Source organism: Vombatus ursinus, unplaced genomic scaffold, assembly GCF_900497805.2.
Source record: "Vombatus ursinus unplaced genomic scaffold, bare-nosed wombat genome assembly UNPS02014620.1, whole genome shotgun sequence".
Lineage (NCBI taxonomy): Eukaryota > Metazoa > Chordata > Mammalia > Diprotodontia > Vombatidae > Vombatus > Vombatus ursinus.
In genome coordinates, this window is record NW_020954398.1 from 84,377 (window position 1) to 107,524 (window position 23,148).

Here is a 23,148-nt window from a genome sequence, read left to right on the forward strand (position 1 = left end):
AACCAGTGACAGGAAACCAAGAATTTAAGAGTCCAACAGGAGCTGACCACCACATCTAAGACTATGAGAATGGGAAGAGGCTGGCCATATCACAAAGTCACAAACTGGGAACTGAGCTGGCAAATAGGAGTAAACAAAAGAAAACAAACAAGATGGGGAAATGTTATATCCCAGGAAATACCCAAGAGGTAAACCCAGAAATCACATAACTAAATAAGAGTCTCAGGGGAAAAAAAGTGGCTTGACCTCAAGGATGACAATAGTAGCTAGATGAAATGAAAGGAGAGATAAAAATAAACAATTAAGTCTTATGGAGGAAAAAATGGAAGAATAGCTTAGAAAATAAGATATAAACTTCCGGTGCTGAGATAACAGAGTGAGGCAGGAACCTTCTGAAGCCCTTTTGAATTCCCTTTCAAACAACTGGAAAACTGCCTAAGAATTCATTTAGGAGCAGGGAAGCAGCTTACCAGCCTAGCAGGAAAGGTCTATCCCACTGGAGTGGGAGAGGAGTGAGGTTCAAAAGTAACAGCAGCTAGTCTCACAGAAGAGGGCCTGCAGCAAAACTCCAAGCCTGGGGCAATCCACCAGTGAGGCCCATCTCACCTGCAAACCAGTAGCCCCCTAAGCAAGTGAATAGCACAGCAAGGCCCCACCCCAGCGATCTCACCCCCATCAAAAGCCACCAGTGGAGTCCTTGACCCCATTGCTGACCAGTAGTGAAACCCCACCCTGGGGCTTATCAGCAGAGAGGCCCTGCTTCCATAGCAACCCAGTAGCAAAGCCTCACCCCTGGAGCAGGCCAGTAACTCAACCCCATACCCAGGGGAGGCCAACAGGGAGACCCCATCCCCCAGTACAAGCTGAAAGGAAAGCCTACCCTCCAAAGAAAGCAAGCAGCTAAGCCCTGAAGCCCAGTGAAAACCAGCAGTAAGACCCAGAGCCCTAGCACAAAAAGTTTGGGACTTCACAGGACCAGAGCCCAACTCTCATATAAAAACACCAAGTCACAAAAAAAGAGCAAAAAATAAAAAAAAGGAGCTTGACCATAGAAAGTTACTATAGTGATGGAGAGGTTCAAGGCATAAACTTAGAAGAGGACAATAGTGTCAAAATGGCTACAAGTGAAGCCTCAAAGAAAAATGTAATTTGGTCTCAGGCCCAAAAATAATTCCTGGAAAGATGTAAAAAAGATTTTAAAAAGCAAATTAGAGAGGTAGAAGAAAAAATGAGAAAAGAAATGAGAGTAATGCAAGAATTATGAAAAAGGAGTCAATAGCATGGGAAAAGATATACAAAACTTTACCAAGGAAAATAACTCCCTAAAAAATGGAATTGGCCAAATTAAAAAGAAAATACAAAAGCTTGCAGAAGAAAATATTTTCTTAAAAATTAGAATTGAACAAGTGGAAACTAATGATGGTATGAAACATCAAGATATAATAAAACAAAATCAATAGAGAAAGGGGCAGCTAGGTGGTGCAGTGGATAGAGCACCAGCACTGAAGTCAGGAGGAATTGAGTTCAAATCCAGCCTCAGACCAAACACTTGACACTTGCTAGCTATGTGACCCCGGGCAAGTCACTTAACCCCAATTGCCTATAAAAAAATAAATAATTTTTAAAAAATCAAAAGAGAAAAAAATAGAAGAAAATGGGAAATTTCTTGTTGGAAAAACAACTGACCTAAAAAATCAATTGAGGAGAGATAATATAAAAATTATTGGACTACCTGAAAACTGTAATAAAAAAAGCCTGGATAATATCTTTTAAGAAATTATTAAAGAAAACTGCCCTGATATATTAGATCGAGAGGGCAAAATAGAAATTTAAAGAATCTGCTGATCACCATCTGAAAAAGATCCCAAAATGAAAACCCCCAGGAACATCATAGCCAAATTCCAGAGCTCACAGATTAAGAAGAAAGTATTGCAAGCAACCAAGAAGAAACAATTCAAATATGGAGCTACAGTCAGGTTTACACAGGATTTGACAGCTTCCACGTTAAAGAAACAGAGAGCGTGGGATACGATATACCAAAAAACAAGGAGTTAGGATTACAAGAATCACCTACCCAGAAAAATTGAACATAATATTTCAGGGGGAAAATGAACATTTAATGAAATATAGGTCTTTCAAGCATCTCTAATTGAAAGACTAGTACTGAAAAAAATTTGATCTCCAAATACAAGAATCAAGGGGAACATAAAAAGGTAAAAAAGAAACAAGAAAAAACATAAGAAATTCAATAAGGTTAAATTGTTTGTATTTCTATATAGCAAGATAATATTGGTAACTCTTAACAACTTGATTACTATAATAGCAATTAGAAGGAGTATATGTAGACACAAGGTGGGAATATGAAGTGATTTTGACGGGGTGTTACCCTCCCAAAAACCAAATAAAGGGGTGAGAAAGAAAATTGCAGTGCAAGAAGAAGGAGGGTAGAGACTGAATAGAGTAAATTATCCCACATAGAAGAAACATGAAAGAGCTATTATAATGGATGGGAAGATTCGGGGGAGGGTGTTGTTGGTGGTGGGCAAAGCTTAAACCTTATTCTCATCAAAATTGGCTTAAAGCAAGAATAACATACACACTGAGTTGGATATAGAAATCTATCTTACCCTATAAGGAAGTTAAAAGGGATGGGGATAATAGAAGAGTGTGAGGGGACTGATAAAAGGGAGGATATATAGGGAAAGGTGGTGATCAGAAGTAAAACACTTGTGAGGAGGGAAAAGGTGCGGTGTCAGAGAGAGAGATAAATAAGTGAAAAATAGCTTGGAGGGAAATACACAATTAGTTATCATAACTATATATGTGAATGGGATGAACTCACCCACAAAACAGAAGCAGATAGCAGAGTGGATTAAAAACCAGAATCCTGCAATATGTTGTTTACAAGAAACACATTTGAAGCAGAGAGATACACACAGAGTAAAGGTAAGGGACTGGAGCAGAATCTATTATGCTTCATCTGAGGCAAAAAAAAACAGGGGTAGCAATCATGATCTCAGACAAAGCAAAAGCAAAAATAGATCTAAATAAAAGAGAAAAAGAAGGAAATCATACCTTACAAAAAGGAATCATAGACAATGCAGTCATATCAATATTAAACATATATGCACCAAATGATATAGCATCCAAATTTTTTAAGAAGTTGAATGAATTACAGGAAGAAATAGATAATAAAACTATACTAGTGGGGAACCTTAACTTTCCCCTCTCAGAATTAGATAAATCTAACCAAAATGGGCCATGGTAGTCACAAGTGAATCAAAATATGGATTAGATAATCTGTCTAGTATTTTCTTTCTCTAATATAAACTATGCTCATTAGGATAATTTCCTTGAAGATGGTCTCCCAAAACACATTGCCATTGAAAGCCAGAAATGAAACCAATAGGACAGACTGAGCCTCACTTACCATGCATAAGGTTTTGGGGATATTCTTAGTGTCCAACTGCAACATATTACCAATAATTGGAAGAGGAACAGGGCCAGGAGGTAGCTTTCCTCTTCCAAGTGCATTCCTCCATGCTGAAATAAGAAGCAGACACGAGATACAGAACACTAGGCCAAAAGCAGTCACCGTAGATGGATCCATTGAAATTCTTCCTTGCTATTACTGATATGGAAGGCTGAGATTCCAATGCCTGTATGAATTGTAAACACAAAACTAATCAGCCAATGAGTCCACCTTTTCTGGCAAAATAGGGTTTTACTTCTAATGAACTCTGACATGCTAATAAAGATAAAAACGGTAAGCTCATTCCCCAGTTGATAAATGGCCAAAGGATGGGGACAAGCAATTTTCAAATGAAGAAATCCAAGCTAACTATAATAATTTGGGGAAAAATACTTCAAATCATTAGTAGATAAATGTAAATTAAAGTAATTCTGAGGATTCACCTTACATGCATCAGATTGTCAAAGTTGACAAGACAGGGAAATGATAAATGTTCCAAGAACTTCAGGAAAACAGGCACATTAATAGACTATTGGTAAAGCTATGAATTGGTCCCACCATTTTGGAAAGCAATTTGTTTCTGTTTCTTTTTATTTATTTAATTTTTAATTAGTGGAATAAAACAAGCATTTCCATAACATAGTATAATTTAAAAAAAAGATGATTGCACATGAAACTGGAAATCTATCATGTACAACTTGCTATTCCTTGTAAGCACATAACAAAATTATCATCTAAATTTCTTTTTTTCTTTTTTCTTCCTTCCCACCCCCCTCACTCTGGAGATGGCTACCATTAGACACAAATATGTGTATGTATATACGTGTGTGTGTATGTGTGTGCATACATATATATGTAAAATCATTCTATACGTACTTGTATATTTCACTTCTTTCTTTGATGCAAATAGCATCTTCCTTCATATGTCCTTTGTAGTTCTTTTTTTTGTTGTTGTTTTTGGTGAGGCAATCAGGGTTAAGTGACTTGCCTAGGGTCACACAGTTAGTAAGAGTCATGAGTCTGAGACTGGATTTGGACTCAGGTCCTCCTGACTCCAAGGCTGGAGCTCTATCCATGGCACCACCTACCTGCCCCATTTTGTAGTTAATTTTTAGTTACAATTATTTTTTCACTCAAAGCTGTTCTTAAAACAATATTGTTGTTACTGTATACAGTGTTCTCTTGGTTCTGCTCATTTCACTCTCCATTATTTTGTGCAAGTTTATCCATGTTTTTCTAAGATCTTCAAGCTCCTCACTTCTTAAAGCATGGTAATATTCCAACAAGATCATAAACCACAACTTGTTCAGCCATTCCCCAAAAGATGGGCATCCTTGCAACTTCCACTTTTTTTGCCACCACAAAGAGAGGTGCTATAAATATTTTAGAATAAATAGGTTCTTTTTATTTTTCCCTAATCATCTTTGGAAATAGACCTAGTAGTGGTATTGCTGGGTCAAAAGATATAGGCAGTTTAATAACTCTTTGGGCATAATTCCGGATTGGTCTCCAAAATGGTTGGATCAATTCACAATTCCACCAACAATGAATTAGTGTCTTAATTTTTCCACATCCCCTCCAACTTTTGTAGCTTTTCCCTTCAATCATTTTAACCAATCTGATAGTTGTAAAATGATATCTCAAAGTTGTTTTAATTTGCATTTCTCGAATCAATAACAATTTAGAGCATTTTTATTGACTATAAATTGTTTTGATTTCTTTATTGGAAAACTGCCTGTTCATATCTTTTGACTATTTATCAATTGGGTGGTGACTCAAAATCTTACAGATTTTATAAAGAAACTGTCTATAAAATTTTCCCCAATTTTTTGGTTTTAATTATTTAATTGGGATGCAATTGAGTGTATAGTTTAGGTAAAACTGTCATTTTTATTATATTGGCCCTGCCCACACATGAACAATTAGCATTTCTCCAATTATTTAAATCTGGTTTTATTTGTGTAAGAAATTTTTTATAATTTTGTTTATATAGTTCATAGATTTGTTTTTATACTGTCTAGTTATTTTAAATGGAGTATATCTTACTATTTTTTCTTGCAGGGTTTTGTTTGTGATATATAAGAATGCTGATGATTTATGTGGATTTACTTTATATCCTGCTACTTTGCTAAAATTGAGGAGGTTGGCTAAAATTGCCAATTGCTTCAACTAATTTTTAGTTGTGTTTTGGGGATTTTCCAAGTATATCATCATCTCATTTGCAAAAAGAGATAGTTTTATTACCTCATTACCTATTCTGATTCCTTCTATTTCTTTTTCTTCTCTTATTGCTAGGATTTCCAATACAATATTGAATAATATTGGTGACATGTAAGAATTCTTGTTTCACACCTGATCTTACTGGGAAGGTTTCTAGCTTATCCCCATTACAAATAATATTTGCTGGTGGTTTTAGATAAATGCTTTTTATCACTTTAAGGAAGAACTCATTTGTGCCTATACTTTCAAGTGTTTTTATTAGAAATGAATGTTCTACTTATCAAAAGTTTTTTTCTGCACCTATTGATATAATCATGTGGGTTTTTTTTATACTTTTACTATTGATATAATCAATCATGTTAATAGTTTTCCTTATGTTAAACCATCCCTGAATTCCTGGTATAAATTACACTTGGTCATAACATACAATCTTTGTGATATATTGCTGTAATCTTTTAGTTAGCATTGTATTTAGGATTTTTGCCTCCATATTCATTAGGGAAATAGTCTATAGATTTCTTTCTCTGTTTTTGCTCTTCCTGTTTTAGGTATCAGTATCATATTTGCCTATTATTCCAAATAATTTATTAAATGCTGGAATTAGTTGATCTTTAAATGTTAATAAAATTCACTGGTAAATCCAGTTGGTATTGATGGTTTTTTTTTCCTTAGGAAGCTCATTTATAGGCTGTTCAATTTATTTTTCTAAAATAGGTCTATTTAGATACTCTATTTTTTCTTCTGCTAATCTAGGCAATTTATATTCTTGTGAATATTCTTCCATTTCACTTAAATTGTTAAATTTATTGACATATAATTGGGTAAAATAACTCCTAATAATTGTTTTAATTTCATTTTAATTTAGTGGTATATTTATCCTTCTGATTTTTAATACTAGTGATTTGGTTTTCTTCTTTCTTTTTTTTTAAATTGAGTTAACCAATGGTTTATCTATTTTATTCATTTTTTTTTCATAAAACCAACTCCTAGTTTCATTTATTAATTCAATGGTTTTTTTACACTCAATTTTTTAAATCTCACTCTTAATTTTTAGGATTTCCAATTCAGTGTTTAATTGGGGATTTTTAGTTTGTTCTTTTTCTAGTGTTTTAATTGCATAGCCAATTCATTGATCCATTCTTTCTCTATTTTATTGATGTAAGCATTTAGAAATACAAATTTACTTCTGATCACTGCTTTTGTTGCCTCTCATAGGTTTTAATATGTTGCCTCATTGTCATTCTCTTTAATAAAATTATTGATTGTTTCTATAACTTGTTATTTAATCCACTCATTCTTTAAAACTAGATTGTTTAATCTCCAATTAGTTTTTAATCTATGGTCCCTTATTTAATATAATTTTGTTGCATTATGATATGAAAAGGATACTTTTACTATTTCTGCCTTTAACTATAAAAAATTTATGTGCTAATATATGGTCAATCTTTGTGAAGGTACTACGAACTGCAGAGAAAAAAAATTTATTCCTTTCTATTTCTATTCAAGTCTCTCCAGATCTTTATCTCTAGCTTAATTAAAATTCTGTTCACTTTCTTGATTTCTTTATTTGTTTTTTGGCTAGATTTCTAGTTCTGAAAGGGAAAGGTTAATGTCTCCCACTATTATAGGACTACTATTTTTCTCCCCTTGTTCCTCATTTGATTTTTCTTCTAAAAATTTAGGTGTTATAGCATTTTGTGCATATAGGTTCAGTATTGATGTTATTTCCTGTCAATGTACCTTTCATCAAAATGTAGTTACCCTGTTTATCTTTTTTTTAATTAATTCTATTTTAACCTTAACTTTGTCTGAGATCATGATTACTATCCCTGTCTTATTTTATCAGCTGAAACATAATAAATTCTACTCCAACCCTGCATTTTAACTCTGTGTATAGCTCTCATTTTTCAAATGTGTTTCTTGTAAACAACATATTGTTGGATTCTGATTCTGTTTTATGGGTGAATTCATCCCATTCACATTCAAAGGTATAATTACTATTTGAGAATTTCCTTCCATCTTAATTTTACTCACTATCATCCTCTCAGCCTCTCTTTTTACCTATCCCTGTTACCTTATCTTCTCCTCTTATCCTCCTATTCTTTATTTTATCCAACCCATTGAGTCCTTCCCTTATCCTCTTCCTCCACTTTACTAAATCTTACTCTACATAGTCATCTCACCTCTCTACAAGTCCAGAAGACTTCTCCACCCCTACAGATGTACATATTATTTCCTCTTCAATCCAGATCAGATGAGAGTAAGGTTCCAACATTACCAGCCTTCCATTCTCACCTGCTTTGTATCAGTTCTTTCTTTCACCCATTTTTGAGATAATTGTTCCTTTTTACCTTTTCCTGCCCAATTTTGTTTTTAGAATCACACCATCACACACAGCTCAGCCCCAATCTTTCTTTCAAACTACCTTATAAATGATGACAGTTGAAAGAATACTGACAATATTCTCGTATACAAGAAGTAAACAGCTTGACCTTAATGAGTCCCTTATAATTGGTCTCTAATGTTTTTCTCATTTTTCTCCTGGATCTTTTATATGAAATTTTTCATGGAGTTCTGGTCTTTTTGTCACAAATACTTGAAAGTATTTCAGTTTGTCAAATGTCTTTTTTTATTCAGGATGATACTCAACTTTGTTGGTTAAGTTATTCTTGGTCACAACCCCAGCTCTTTTGCTCTTTGAAATATAATATTCCAAGATCTATGGTCTTTTAATGTTGAAGCTGCTAGTTCTTGTGAAATCCTGATTGTTTTCCCAACAGTATTTAAATTTTTTTTGGTTTTGTTTTTTGTTTTACTCTTTATTGCTCACAATATCTTCTCCTTAACCTGGGAGTTTTGAAACTTGGCTATGACATTCTTTTAAGTTTTCCTCCTGGTATCTCTTTTAGGGGGTAAATGGTAGATTTTCTTTCTATTTCAAATTTACCCTCTTCCTCTAGAACTTCCACAGAGCTGCCCCCAGGGAAGCAGAGCAGGCCTCAAAGAACTTTCGCCTCAAGTCCTTTGGACTTCCGACTCACCCAGCATGAGGATCAGATGGTTAAGTGGAGGAAGACTGAAGGACCACCCTCACCCTGCTATTTCCAGATGCTAGGTCTAGTGGTGCTGACCAGACATGATCCCAGGTTGTGGCTGTAGGAAAGTTTGTTCACTGGGTGAACAAACACCCAGTGAGTGCAGTACTGGTACAGCAAGGAGCAAGAGCATTTTCAGGACAGCGTGGCTCAGGGCTCTATCAATTTGGAATTATGCCCTAAAAGATACTAAACTGTGCATAGCCTTTGACCCAACTACCATTACTAGGCCCATACCCCCAAACATCAAAGAACAAAGAGAAAGAAGCGTATGAACAAAACTATTTATAACACCTCTTTTTGTGTTAGCAAAGAATAGGAAATTAAGGGGATACCTACCGACTGGAGAAGAGCTGAATGAATTAGGGTACGTGAATGTAACAGAATACTATTGTATCTTAAGAAATGATGAAAGTGATTATTTCATCACAACCTGGGAAATCTTGTAAGAACTGATGCAGAGAGAGCTCTGAACTCTTTGCCAAAGTCGTGTCGCCTCACTAAATATCTGTTTCCCCAAACACCATCTATAAAATGAGAGGAATGGGCTAGTGGATTGATTTCTAAAGTCCCTTCCTTGGTGCCATCAAGAAGTTGATCATGGACTAGGAGAACACAATAGAATGAGTAGAAACAACTGCTACAAAATGATTTTGGACAAAGATGTTCTTCTGTCTTCTCAACACAAAGGGGAAGTCATTTTTCAGTACTTCTGGGAAAGAGCAATTCTTTTGCCTAGCTTAAACAATTCAGGGGCTCATCTGAATTTGGAAGAAGGGAGAAAAGGGGAAAAGGAGTGCATGTGGATATAAGGCAGGTAGAACTTGAAGAGGGAAGACTCACTGAGGAGCCCTGAAAGTTTCCAACCTTTAGTCATAAGACATAAGTTCTGGTGCTGTTAGTCACTGCTACCTTCTGGACCTCATTTTCCTCATCTGTAAAGTAGGGACAACAATATTTGCACAAGCTACTTTACAGGTCTGTCCTAAGGAAAGTACTCTTGCTATAGAAATGTATTATCTTTAGACCATAGAAATATAAGGTGTTTTAGATTTAGATCTGGCAAGAATAATACATAATAGCGATCAATTGGAACCACCTTATTTTAACTGATCCCCAGAAAAGTTCAGTAATTTGCCCAAGGCCACACAGTTAATAAATGGCAGAGCCATTATTTGAACTCAGGTTGCCTTAACTTCAAACTTCATGACTTTCCACTATAGCACCTAGAATTGGGCGACCACTATGGACCATTCTCAGTGAAGTAAATTGAAGCATACACTATGTGTGTGAATAGATCACCTCACCTGGTTCCTGGTGCAAAACTCTAGTTCAGTGAGCCCTCCTGGACTGATGATGTCTGGGAACTTCAGCTGGTTTGCTGCTTGCTTAGATATGAAGTTCAATTCTCTTTACAGCTTCTATTTCTCTCGTCTGATTGAGATCTCATTTCTGGATTCCTGAACTCCTTACCCCACCCCACATTTGAACCAATAGGACAGACTCAATCCTTTATGATTAACTTGTGGCCTCTCACAGTGTAGAGCCTGGGCAAAACAGACCAGAAAATGATCTCACTGCCAAGGGAGAAAGAGCAAGATGAAGAGAAAGAAGACAGTGTTAGCACAAATCACATACTAGGTTCCAAACTAGATTTGACACCTCCTATCTTCATAACTTCCTTATGATTTCCCAAACAACTATTGGAGCCCATAAGAGATGCTGTAGAGTAGGAAATATTTAACCAGTTTAAGATAATGGTGGTTAGTGAACACACTGGATTTAAAAACACACTCACTTTACTCCACCTAAGGAAATCTTTTGTTGTTGCTGAGACACGACTCTTTGTGATCCCATCTGAGGTTCTCTTGGCAAAGACTTTGGAGTGGTTTGCCATTTCCTTTTCCAGCTCATTTTACAGTTGAGGAACTAAGGCAAACAGGGTAAAGAGGCCTGCCCAGGGTCAGAGAGCTAGTAAGTGTCCAAGGCCAAATTTAAACTCAGGAAGATGAGTCTTCATGATCTCCAGCCCACAGTTCTATAACAAACATAAAGCTATAATAACCAAAGTCTTTCTGGACATCTAGTAGGTGCATGCCCAAGCATCATGTATGATGCCTGCCAACCCAAATATAGAAAAATGACAAGTGTCACATTAAGGAAGAGAAGATACATCAATATAAAAAGTGATGCAAATGAATTTCCCACCTATTTTACTACATCATTAAGAAACATGGGATGTGCGTATTTATCGAAATAAAGTAAAGAAGAAGGATATAATGGGGAAAGAAGTAAACTGGACTCAGGACACCAGGATTCTGAAATTAGCAAATTATGTGGTCTGGGGCGAGTCACATCAATTTTCTGGACCTCACTTTTTTTCTTATCTACAAAATGTAAAGATTGGACCAGATGATTTGCAAAGTCCCTTCCAGCTCAAAAATCTGTTGACCTGAGACCAGCAAAAGATACATCTAGCAGACACATCAAAAATGGTCACTTAGAGTATTAGAAGCCTGGCCATCATGTAATTGTTTCCTTTACTGATCCCTCAACAACTGGTGACTCTCCCCAAAATTGACTGCATTTATTTTATATATACTTAGAGGATCATAAATTTAGAACCAGAAGAGACGTCAGTTGGAGCATCTAGTCTAATCCTCTCATTTTACAGATAAGGAAACTGAGGTCCAGAGAGGTTGTGACTTGACCAAGTTCTCACAGACAGGTGGCAGAATTGGGATCTGAACCCAGATCCTCTTTTTTACTCTTCCCATTGCACCACATTGGCATCTTACATTTATATAAGTTCATGTTGTCCTGTACTTATAAAATATACACTGAACTTATGGATGGACTAGTTGTCTCCCCAATAGAATATAAGCACCTTGAGGATAGACATTGTTTCCATTTTGATTTTTTACCACTAGCACCTAGCACAGTGCTTGGATATGAGTCTGGATGACCAATTGTTTGATGTATTATAGTGGGAATTCCTGTAGTGTGGGTTAGACAAGACAGGAACTGAAATCCCTTTCAACTCAAATTCTGTGATTCTGTGAAATGTTTAATTAATATTTGATTGACTGATTGATTTATTCCTAACCCTAAGTTTTCCATTTCATCTACTGAATTGTTTTCTAAGGTGACATACTCATCTAATCTTGGAGCAATAAGAGCTATTAATTTCATACCATCATTATGTGGTAGCCCATGTTTTTCAAATATTGCTGAGACTAGAGGAAGTTTTCTAATGCTAAATGATAATGAAATAGTGCAAGTCGAAGTAGATTGACCCTAAGGTCCCTTCTAAGTTGCTTTTTTTTTTTGGCAGTGTTTCTGACCATAAGCACTACAGAAATGAAACCTAGAATTTCCCAATGGGAAAAGAGGGTGGGTCTTTGATTTTGAATACCTTAATGAATAAATGAATGAACAAATGAATGAACGAAAAATAATTTATTAAGTCTTTTTTTTAATATAGCAGGCTCTTGGAGAAGCTAAGAGATTAGTTATCCCTTCAAATCTTCATCCTTTCCTCAAACAGGCTAAGAATAAACCGAGATTGGCAATATGGCTGAAGGTAGAAGAACTCTTACCGTTTTTCAGAGACTGCTGACAGTAATCTTATTGCTTGCTTGTTTTTTGTACCTTTTAAGTAGTTGCAAATATTCGTGCATATAGCCAATTCTAAGTCCCCACACTCTTGGACAAAAAGAAAACTGGACTATTTGTGTGTATTTTGGAAGTATGTCATGATGGTAAATGAAAGAATCCCTTCTCAGTAGCATTTTGAGGAGCGAGGAATTTCTGCATCTTGCTATATAGCTGAACAATTCTGTATATCCCAGCTGAAAATCATCAGGCAGATGCATAATTAATTGAAATTGAATACCTGTAATATCCTATCTACTAGCTTCATTAAATCAATCATTGTAATGTGTGTGTCAAATGATTCCTTTTTCCAGATCCTGAAACAACCTGGCTTCCTTGACTTTATATAGTTGCAAAAGCCATCTCTTCCATAAAATACATTCCTCACATTCTGTCAAACTAACCTCCCTTTTGCATAGATCAGGTCAATATTGAACTCACTTTTTGTTTACTGAGTAAAGTCTAAACTCTTCTTCCTAACATGCAAGTCTTCTCTTCCTTTCCAGGCTTATCTTATATTAATATCCTCTAAGTACTCTATGCTTCAGTCAAACTGAACTATTCAAATGTATCCTGTATTTTTTTTAACATACATACTTTGCAATGATAGTAGGCAGTTGAAATATGTAGTAGTAGTAGTTGTTGTTGTTGTTATACAAATTGTGTAATGCAGACTATAAGTACTAAAGAGGTCACAGGGATATGGTATCTAAATTGTGATGTGAAAGGTGGGTAGGATTTCAATCTGTGGAGTTGTGGAGAAGAGAAGAAATATTCCAGGAACATGGAATTTCTGGGGAATATTGGTGAAAATTAAATCAAGATTTTTTGCAAAAGTCAAAGGGTGTATTATATTAAGCTAGAAGGGTATATTGGACTGAAATCATAGAGGGGTTTGATTGCCATGAAATGAATGCAGCTTGTTCACAGCATGTGAGGAGGCTCTAGAGAAGTTAGAATCAAGGGTGGTCCTTCACATGTTTTAGGAAAATGGAAAGCAGAGCTCCTGGGAGGGGGGTAGTTGGCTAAATCCATTGACAACTGGGTAGGTGTCAATATCTTTGGGGTCAATGGGAGATGTCAAGGTAAAATTCTGTAAGATGGTAGTAAAAACCAGAAATAATTCCATCTGAGCCATGCTTTCCCGAACACATATCCATTTTCCTGAAAGAGACAAATGTAAGGATTTGATATTTGTAGACTTCTAAATCATCTAGACCACTTCTTTGGTCTTAAAGGGATGCCACTAACACTCAGTGGCTTTAGGCAAAAAACTGCATACATTCCTTTCCTCTCTGCTTCTTGACTCCTTTGAAGAGTCAGTTCCTCTTGAATGGAGCAGAAAGACTACTCCAGTATCCTCTCTCTAAATCAATCCCCCTAAGCCAGAGCAAATCCTGCAACTTATGTTTAGAGGAAAGTAGTCATTGCCTTAGGGAGAAAATAATCACTCATTTATAATCTCAAAAACCAAGTTTATGGCTACCCAGAGTAATTACAATGGTGAAAGTTGACAGAAGAATGATCAAAGTGCCCTTTGGGAACCTCCTGTCACCATTTTGAACAGAAAACCACTCTGGAGTCTATCCTGCAACTTCATGACCATCCAGCCACTTGTCTTAACTATTCTTTCCTACCTATAGCCCAAGAATTAGAATGAATTGAGCATGGCATTGGAGACCACAATGTCAGGGACATTGCCAAAATTCATGTCTGCCAGACCTAGACTTGGCTATCACCTCTGTTATCTGATAACCAATGGGTTACCCCAAAAATTGAAGGTAAAAAGACAAGACAGACTACCAGCTATAATTCTGTACCAATAGATCCCCATTAAAATCTACATAACTAGGAAAAGAGGTTTAATACTTATGTGACCTAGTCAGTAGTCACATTTCTATAAAATAGCAAACTCTAAGATTAGACCTTTGGTGACCTTAGCCATAATGGCACCTGAGTAATGGACCTTTAAGATAACCCAATCCCCTTCCTTGGCTTGATTAGATACAAGATTGTACCATATTAACATAAACGCCTAGAAGACTGTATCTGAGAAGTAGCTCCTGGTTGAGAGTGCCTGGGAGGATACGTTTTAATATCAAAGGGGCTTTGGTTGTGGGTCTGGATGCAGAAGAGAATAGTCACTATCTCAGTTCTTGCCTCTTTTTTGGAATAAGCTCAGACAAAAAGCCTGAAACCCAATTGATTGAGTTTAGCTGATGAACCATGGCTCAAGGAGATTAGAAGAATGATGAACTATGTCTCCACCCTATTCCCTGGTTTTAGAACTTGGAAGGACCATAATGGCCACCTAGTCCAGCACAATCTTTTCGCATATAAAGTAACTGAGGCCCAGAGAAATGAAATAATTTGACCAATGTCACATAGGTGACAAACTGGATAAGTGGCAAAACTGGATTGAAACACAGGTCCTCTGAGTTAATAATTCATCTTTGACGCGCATATTTAGATAAACATCTTACCTGCTGAAAAAGGCATGAAATAGTCGCTCTTCTTAAAGTTGCCACTTTCATCCAGGAAGTGACCTGGGTCATACTTGTCCAAATTGGGAAACTCTTCATCATCATACAGAGCCGAAGATAACATTGGTATTATAGTGGTTCCCTGAAATAAACCCATACAAAAAAATAGAAAATAAGACCCAAAGAATGTTAGAGCTGAAAGAGAACTTAGAGCTATCATCTAGTCAAAACTCCTCATTTTTAAGTATGGAAAAAGCCAATATTTTTTTTAAATGCCCATACTGATAGTAAATTAGAAACTCTATGAGAAATGAAACTGAATTTTGACAACTTAGGGGTAGAACCAGTACTGATCAGTAAAAGACAGAAGGAGGCAGATCTCAGGGTAATAAAAGTTAATAAAATAACTTTTGACCATTAGATCTATCAAAGGAGGAAAGAGCTGCCTGGGTGGACAATAAGCGCACCAATTGTGGATAAGTTCAAGCAGATGCTAAATGATCTGGAGAGGTAAAAATGAATTCAGACTTGTGTCAAGATTTTGAAGAATAAAATAATGTCACATAGAAGAATAAGGCAAGCGCTGTTAAACCAATTGGTAGCTCTTCTTGAAGAAGAAGAAATTGGATGCTCTGGGGAAGAAGCATTTGCTTGTACTCTAAAGAATGGTAAGGTTCACAGGTATTATCTGGTAAGATATCCAGGAAGAAGAGAAGAGTACTGGTTGGTGACTCCCTGTGGAAGGATACTGAAACAGTTATTTGCTGACAATGACAAAAATAGATAGATCTGACATTCTCAGAGCACATATCAAAGATATAATTAAGAACCACCCAAGACTTGAAAAAGGGGATGATTATTACCCATCTCTGGTGATTTGCATGGACAAAATAACACTTCTATAAGGAACCGGGAAGTATTTCCAAATGTTTTGACATTTAAGACAACAACAAAAAACTAAAGACCTTAGGAGTAATGAATACAGGTGGTGTGTATTCATTATGGCTGTAATTGGAAGCAAAAGATTCAGAAAAGAAAGGCAGATTTCAGAAGTGGACATCTTGTAAGAGGGTGTTTCAGAATGGGATTTGGATTTCTGGACCACATCTTAATAAAAATATAGGAACGATAGACTCCTACCCAGGAATGATGCATCTAGCAAAGGCTAGAAAGATTATTCTGTTGTTTTCTGGCAAATATAGTCAAAAGGGTTTTTCAATGTTTATCATGTGGCTAAAAAAAAACCAAGTTGAACTAGAGATTTTAAGACAAGGAAGCAAATTTTACCTCAAAGTTTTAACTAGGAGTTAGTAGGATGAAACCCTTAAACAGAATGAAGCTCTGGAAAGAGTGTATCTTATTCAAAAGAAACAGGATAGGAAAAAGAGGGTGGGGTAGTATATATTAAGAAGATATACCCATGTGAGGCTATTTAGGAAGCAAAGGAAAAAAGAATGATGAGAGGCATCTAGATAAAGAGAATTGGAGGCAACACCAAGAGTGACATTGTCATAAGAGTATTTAACAGATCACTTGGACAGAAAGAAGAAATAGACAAGGAACACAGAAGACAGATGATAAAGCCTGTTGGTGAGACATGATGTAGTAGTGGTGGAAGACTCCAATTATTCATTAGGGTCCTTGAGTTTCCTTTCTGTCAAAAACAGAGGTTCATAATTCCCTGAATTTTCTTAATGGCAATTTTATCATGTAAATGTAGCAGAACCAAAAAAGGGAAGTTTTTTTTATTGATCCAGTTCTCACATCTGAGAGGAACTTGGATAACATAGACATGAATATAGATCTGCAGAACCCCTGCGGCACAACATGTTGCAGCTATGCTATCACACTTGGCACACTTTCTGTGCACACTTCTGGGTCATAATGATGGGAATTTTGTGGAAAGTGACCAGTCCATCTTAGAGTTTATAATAGAGGCAATTAAGTGGTCCAATGGACAGAGCACAGGCCTTGGAGTCAGAAAGACCTGATCGATGTCAAATCCTCCCTAGATATGTGACACTGGCCAAATCACTTACCCTCTCTCAGACTCAGTTTCCTCATGTGTAAAATAAGAATAATAATACTGCCTACATTTCAGGGTTGTTATGAGGATAAAGAGAGATAATATCTGTAAAATGCTTCACAATCCTTAATGCTGGCTATTATTATTATCACCAAGAAAGACAAGAGGTAGTTACTGAAAACACAAAGAAATACAGTTCTGATGATGGAAGAAAAAAGAACATTCTTTAAAGATACCAATGTGGATAAGGTGGTGGTGCAATGGAGAGGTTGCAAGACCTGAAGTCAGGAAGACCTTAGTACAAATCCTGACTTGGACACTTACCAGTTGCATAATCCCAGGAAAGCCAGGTGTTCTCTCTAAGATTTAGTTTCTTCACCTGTAAAATGGAGATAATAATGGCATCTGCTCCTACAGAGTTATAAAAATTAAATGAGATAACCTATGTAAAGCAAACCTCAAAGTGCTTTATAAACAATAGTTATTATTATTATTAAAAATTCAACTTGGATTTTTCAAAGACAAGGATGAGTAAAAGAAGCATGTCACAGTTCCATAAGGATTACAGAAGTGGTAAAGCCCAGAATGAACAGAGGCTGGTGAGGCTAACAAAGGGCAACAAGAAGGGGTTTTTTAAAACTATATTGTAGAAAAGAGGAGGATTAAAGAAAGGATAACCCCACAACTCAGAGGGTTATAGGATGAGGATGACAAGTGACAAGAGAAGACACAGAACTTCTCAATTTTTCTTTTCCTTCTGTTTTTTTTCTGTCCAATGGAATTACCTTTCAATTGAGAAGGATGGAATAAACAAATAAATACGGCTAATAGATATTGAATACCACAGAGAAGTAAGGAGAAAATAAGAAAGCACCTAGACACCTGAGCAAGAAAAATAAAGTGAAAGAAGTACACTTCAATTTGCACTCAGACTCTGGAATATATTTCTAAAGAGATCATTAATCTAGATAAGGAAGGAATAAGGAAAAGACTCTAGATAAGGAGGTATGATTATTTATGATCATGATTATTTCCCTTTTTTGTGGGTGTTGATAAACTGGTAGGTAGATCAGGAGAATGCGACAGATAGTGTTTCCTTAGATTTTAGTAAAACTTTTGATAAAGATTTTCATGTTCTTCCTCTGAAAATGATGGGAATATCAGGTTAGACTATCATACAATTAGGTGGATTTAAAACTGATTGACTGACCATATACAAAGGGTAATTATTGAAGGTTCAAAGGCAGCTTGGAAGTAGGTACCGCTGTACTCTGAGCTCCTCAGCTCACAAATGAGGATTGTATTACTTCTGAGTCATATCTTAGGAAGACACTGAAGATCTGGAGGCGAATCAAGGGAGGGCAACCAGGATAGTAAGAATAACAAGTCCTTGCCATGTGAGGATGGGTTGAAAGAAATGGAGATATTTAGACAAGAGAGCAGAAGACATGATAGAACAGGAGAATAATAGCGGATTTCAAGTGCAGTATGGTCTGTTACTAGAAAGAGAGAATAACTTTGTCCTATCTTATTCCAGACGACAAAACCAAGAGCAATAGGTTAAAGTTACAAAATTGCAAATGAAGGCTTAATGTAAGAAAAAAATTCCCTCAAATTAAGACTGTAAGATTGAATGGAATGCCACAGCATTCCATTGAGTGGTTCCCCCTCAATGAAAGTCTTTAAGCAAAGATTGGATGACAATAAGGAGAGCACCCTGCAGATGGAATTCTTTTTCAGATTGGGGATGGACAGTATGACCACTGAAATCCCTTCAGATTCTGAAATTCTGTGACCACTTCTCAGGAATGAGGTTACTCTGAGGTTCCGTCTTACTCTAAGATTCTACAATTCAATGGGAGAGAGTATAGAACCCCTGTCATGCTGACTAAATTATGTATAGTATTACCCTTTATCCCACCTGTTATCTCAGGGTATTTCAGGAGAATCAGAAGTCCATATCTCAGGGCAGTGCTTGTTATCTCTGTTCCTGCTGCAAATAGATCAGCAACGGTACAGACCAAGTTTTCAATTGTAAATTTAGACTGTGGTTGTTGCTTTTCCTAGGAATGATTTGGTAAGATTAATTGAAAAGTAAGTGAGGCAGCAGGGCACATTGGAAAGCATGATGGATTTGGAGGCAGAGGACTTTGGTTTGAATCCCAGTTCTGATTTTTTTTAATTTTTTGTTGGGAAGCAATCACGGTTAAGTGACTTGCCCAGTGACCCTGGTCACATAGCCAGTAAGTATCTGAGATCAGATTTGAACTCAGATCTTCTTAACTTCAGGGCCAGTGCTCTATCCACTGTGCCACCAAGTTGCCCCCACCCCTCAATCCTCCCAACTCCGGCTCTGATCTTGACCTTGGGCAAGTCATTTAACCTTTTTACGTTTCAGTTTCCTCATCTGTAAAATGAGGGCGTTGGATTCAATGACCTCCAAGATCCCTTGCAGTTTCAAATCTATGATCCAATAAATGAATTAAATTTGAGCAACACAATCCAAAGTGGAACAAGAAGCTGGCTATTATCAAGGCAGCCTGACCAGTGTAGATATTACATAAGGGAGAGAGACAGCGTTGAGAAAGAGACAGAGACAGAGAGACAGAGAGAGGAGGAGGAGCTAGACCTGCAATTTCATTTGTACAGGCAATTTCCAGGCAAAAAAATTCTCTCTCCCAATGCAAGTCTGCACTTCCTCTGAAAAACTTAGAATCTCAAGAGAGTTGCCTAGCTCTAGGGCACTCTAGGGTTAAGTGACTTGCCCAGGATCACATAGATGTTTTGTGTCAGAGAGGGGATTTGAATTCAGTTTTGCCTGGCTCTGAGGCCAGCTCTTTATCTACCACATGGGGGGGCGGGGCGTCAACCTCTCAGCCCTCAAGCCACAAGCAACCAGCAAAACTGTATTTGGTCCAAACCAGATTAATTTGTGGTTGGGAAATGTTTAGCAAAATAAATAAAGATACAATACAACATAGAGAATGTTAATTTGTAGGTTTTCTAAGTCACTATGTGGCCCACTGGGATCCATTTCTTTTCATGTTTGACACAACTGTACTGTATCATGCTGTCTTTCAAGATATCTATATCTGTATTGTATATTGCAATCATATCTGTGGATATACACAAGCAGCTAGGTGGTGCAATGGGTTGAGTGCTGGATGTAGAGTCAGGAAAACTTATCTTCCTGCATCCATATCTGGCCTCAGACGCTTACTGGCTGTGTGACCCTGGACAAGTCACATAACCCTGTTTGCATCAGTTTCCTCATCTGTAGAAAGAGAACCCAAAATGGAATCATGAAGAGTCAGATGCAACTGAAATAACTAAACAACAAATACACGAGCACTATATAAACATAAGCTATTGTATTTTCCTCCTGATTTACTAAGCTAATACATCCTGTTACTCTATATGAGTTTAGTGAGATAAACAGGATTTATTAGTTTAGCAAATGAGGAAGGAACAATTAACAACTTATACATATATATATATATGTATATAAAACAATTTATACGAAAGGGGAAGGTGTATATTTTCCCATTTTATCCTCATCAAAAACACTGTGATATAGGTAGTGCATTATTATTGTCATTTTATTAATGAAGAAATTGAGAAGTTAAATCCTTTGCCCTTGATCATGAGATGTTGGTATTGAGGAAAAGTCATCACTGAGCTCAGAAACTTAATACATAAGAAATACCCCATGGACTAAAAATAAGAAACATAAAAATACCACACAGACGCTAGGGAACATAATTCAAATTCAAGTGAACCAAAGTCTACTCGGTTGTGGGTAGGTGGTCAGGGGGTGATCGGGGGGAAAAGCATATGGCCTTCTTAAGATTCTCACACATGAAACAAGAGAGCATTACAAGAGACTATTTAATTGTTCTAAAAATCTCTTGCTCTGATCTACATACTTGTCCTCTGCCACATTCTCTCATCCACCAATGGGGTGGGAATCTGTGGGAGAACGTACTCTTATGTGCATAGGCTGAGGAAGGTAGAATTTTCCTTGTCAGTTACGTTACTATATTGTTTAATTAAATGTTTTTGAATTAATGTGTTTTCTGGTTGTCTGGTAAGAAAACCACAAGTGGTGACCTCAGAGCACTCTACATTGCTGTAAGTGGGTCATTGATAGATTTCAGGATGTCCATCAGCATATCTTTTACCTTCTCCCACATTTCTGGTACTTTCAGAGCTTCATTTACTCCATGTGAATTACATTAGGATATTGATTTGTTCTAGTTTTGTTTCTAATTTCATTGATTTTTTTCCCCTTACGTAACTTCTCAATGATTTTTCTTCCCTTTGGTTTTGCTCTTTGTTGTTTGTGGATGGGATGGAAAGTGAGTAGCCTCTAACTCCACTATCTTGACCATAAAACCCACCATACTCGCCCCAAGTACTTACCACAGCAGCCCCTCCATTCCAATCAGGCTGCTCAGATTAAAGTTCCCTATACCCCGCTGTCTTTGTAGAGTCCTGAAATTCCCTGCCCAGTCTTCACTGCCTAGCTCTAGAACCTCTTTCAAGACCCACATCAAAACCTAATACTACCAGAAGGAAGCCTTATGTTAACCCTCCCAAAATATTATATTTCTTGCTAATTCCAAATTCCTTCATCACTTCAATCTTCAATTTGTAATCTATTTGGGCTTTCCTTACACATTCCTGATAATTATTTTCTTGTCCTTACATGGGCTTCCTTCTTTCTGTTGGGTTAGAAATTCCATTAGGACTTGGACCCTGTTGTCTCATTCTTCTTTCTGCCCCATATAGTGCTCTGGTCATATTATGATTAAAATATGATTATTTACTGCTCTATGTTTGTGAATGTGAGTGTCAGGTTCTAATACACAAGGAATTTCACGTATAAGAACCGAGATTCAGACCTACTTCTCACACTCTACCTGCTCCATTTTCATCAGGAAACAGTCAATAAAGTCCTGAGGATTGCTGGGGTCCAGTGTCTTTTGGTGTTCCTTCACTTCTTCCAAATAAATTCTTGTAGTAAGTGAACATTTTTAATTGCTTTGTGATGAGATCCAGGGAGATAATGTACTAAAGAGGGAAAGAATTGTAGACCTAAAAAAAATTTTATATCATACTTTATTAGAAAGAGAAAATAATTCTCTACTCTAGCATTTGGATAATGTTCAGAAGAGGACTGAATAAGGGTGGGACAAATGCCCTTTGCAAAATAGTGACTTTTCTCATCTGTTCTTATACTAACTCCCTAAAATATTTTAGCATTCTGTTCTTAGTTGTCTGAGACTATGTTGGCCTTCACTCTCAAATATTACTTCTTAAAGAAAAGTTCTCATCCTTTCTTGTTATGAGGCCTTCTAAGAGTGACTGTGGACACTGGAGTGAAAGTATTGCTGTTCCCCAGGCACTTGGGTTTAAAGGTCCTGGGCTGTTTCCATCAGGGTCAGAGCGGAGATGGTGGTCAAGGTGGTGGTTATATTAAAGAAGCCCAAGGACAAAGTCTTGGAGATATTCACCCTTAGGGGCTTGAAGATGGATAGTGATCCAGCAAAAAAATATAGAGAAGCAAAAATCAGGCACAAAGAAGAACCATTGGAGAGCAGCATGATAGAGGCAAAGGAGAAGAGTGTATCAATCAGCCAATCCACCAGTAGTCACTAGGCTCTTACTAGGCTCTGTGCTAAGCACCACGGGTACACAGACAAAAGTGAAACAGCCCCTGCCCTCAGAGAGCTTACATTATAATGGGGGAGACAACATCTACCCAGAGGAGTGACAAAAGTCCCAGATTCCAACGTGGTGGGGTAATGTTGTTCCCAATTTATTCCTATATTATTCCTGGCGAAATACACTAGAGTAGGAGAGCACATACAGCTAATGATGAACAATGTCTGACAGTACCGTACTATTGCCCAATTCCTGCCACCCAACACATACACACACACACACACAAACAGTACACATAGGTTTTTGCTTCAGATGGTTTAAAAAGTAGTTTTCCCATAGAATTCATGGTATCAGCACCATTTATTCCCTCCTCCAGTGCCCTGTGGCCCACCTACATTTCAAATTTCATAGAAGGAAGACAATCCCTCTGCTAGGTAGCTTAGATGGGGGAGGAGAAGGAAGCATGAAAGGAAAGAACTTCCAAGAGATGCTGCTGAGTCAGCTCATTGACTTCCTAGCAATGTTCTCAGC

At 36.9% G+C, this 23,148-nt stretch overlaps 1 protein-coding gene across 6 annotated transcripts in view; it reads right to left on the minus strand.

The window, feature by feature from the left end:
• The window catches only part of LOC114042597 (cytochrome P450 2C42-like), a 32,603-nt gene extending 22,392 nt beyond the window's left edge, over positions 1 to 10,211 (minus strand). For 2 of the 6 annotated variants that reach the window (XM_027861281.1, XM_027861277.1), the window contains exons 1-3: positions 10,095 to 10,211; positions 8,734 to 8,845; positions 3,431 to 3,659 (exon numbers count right to left, since the gene is read on the minus strand). In XM_027861281.1, the coding sequence (XP_027717082.1) occupies positions 3,431 to 3,610 (180 nt within the window). In that variant the 5' untranslated portion in view covers positions 3,611 to 3,659; positions 8,734 to 8,845; positions 10,095 to 10,211. The remainder of the gene's footprint in view (positions 1 to 3,430; positions 3,660 to 8,733; positions 8,846 to 10,094) is intronic. The other 4 variants (XM_027861278.1, XM_027861280.1, XM_027861282.1 and 1 more) reach the window with 4 other exon arrangements.
• Positions 10,212 to 23,148: the final 12,937 nt, after the last annotated feature.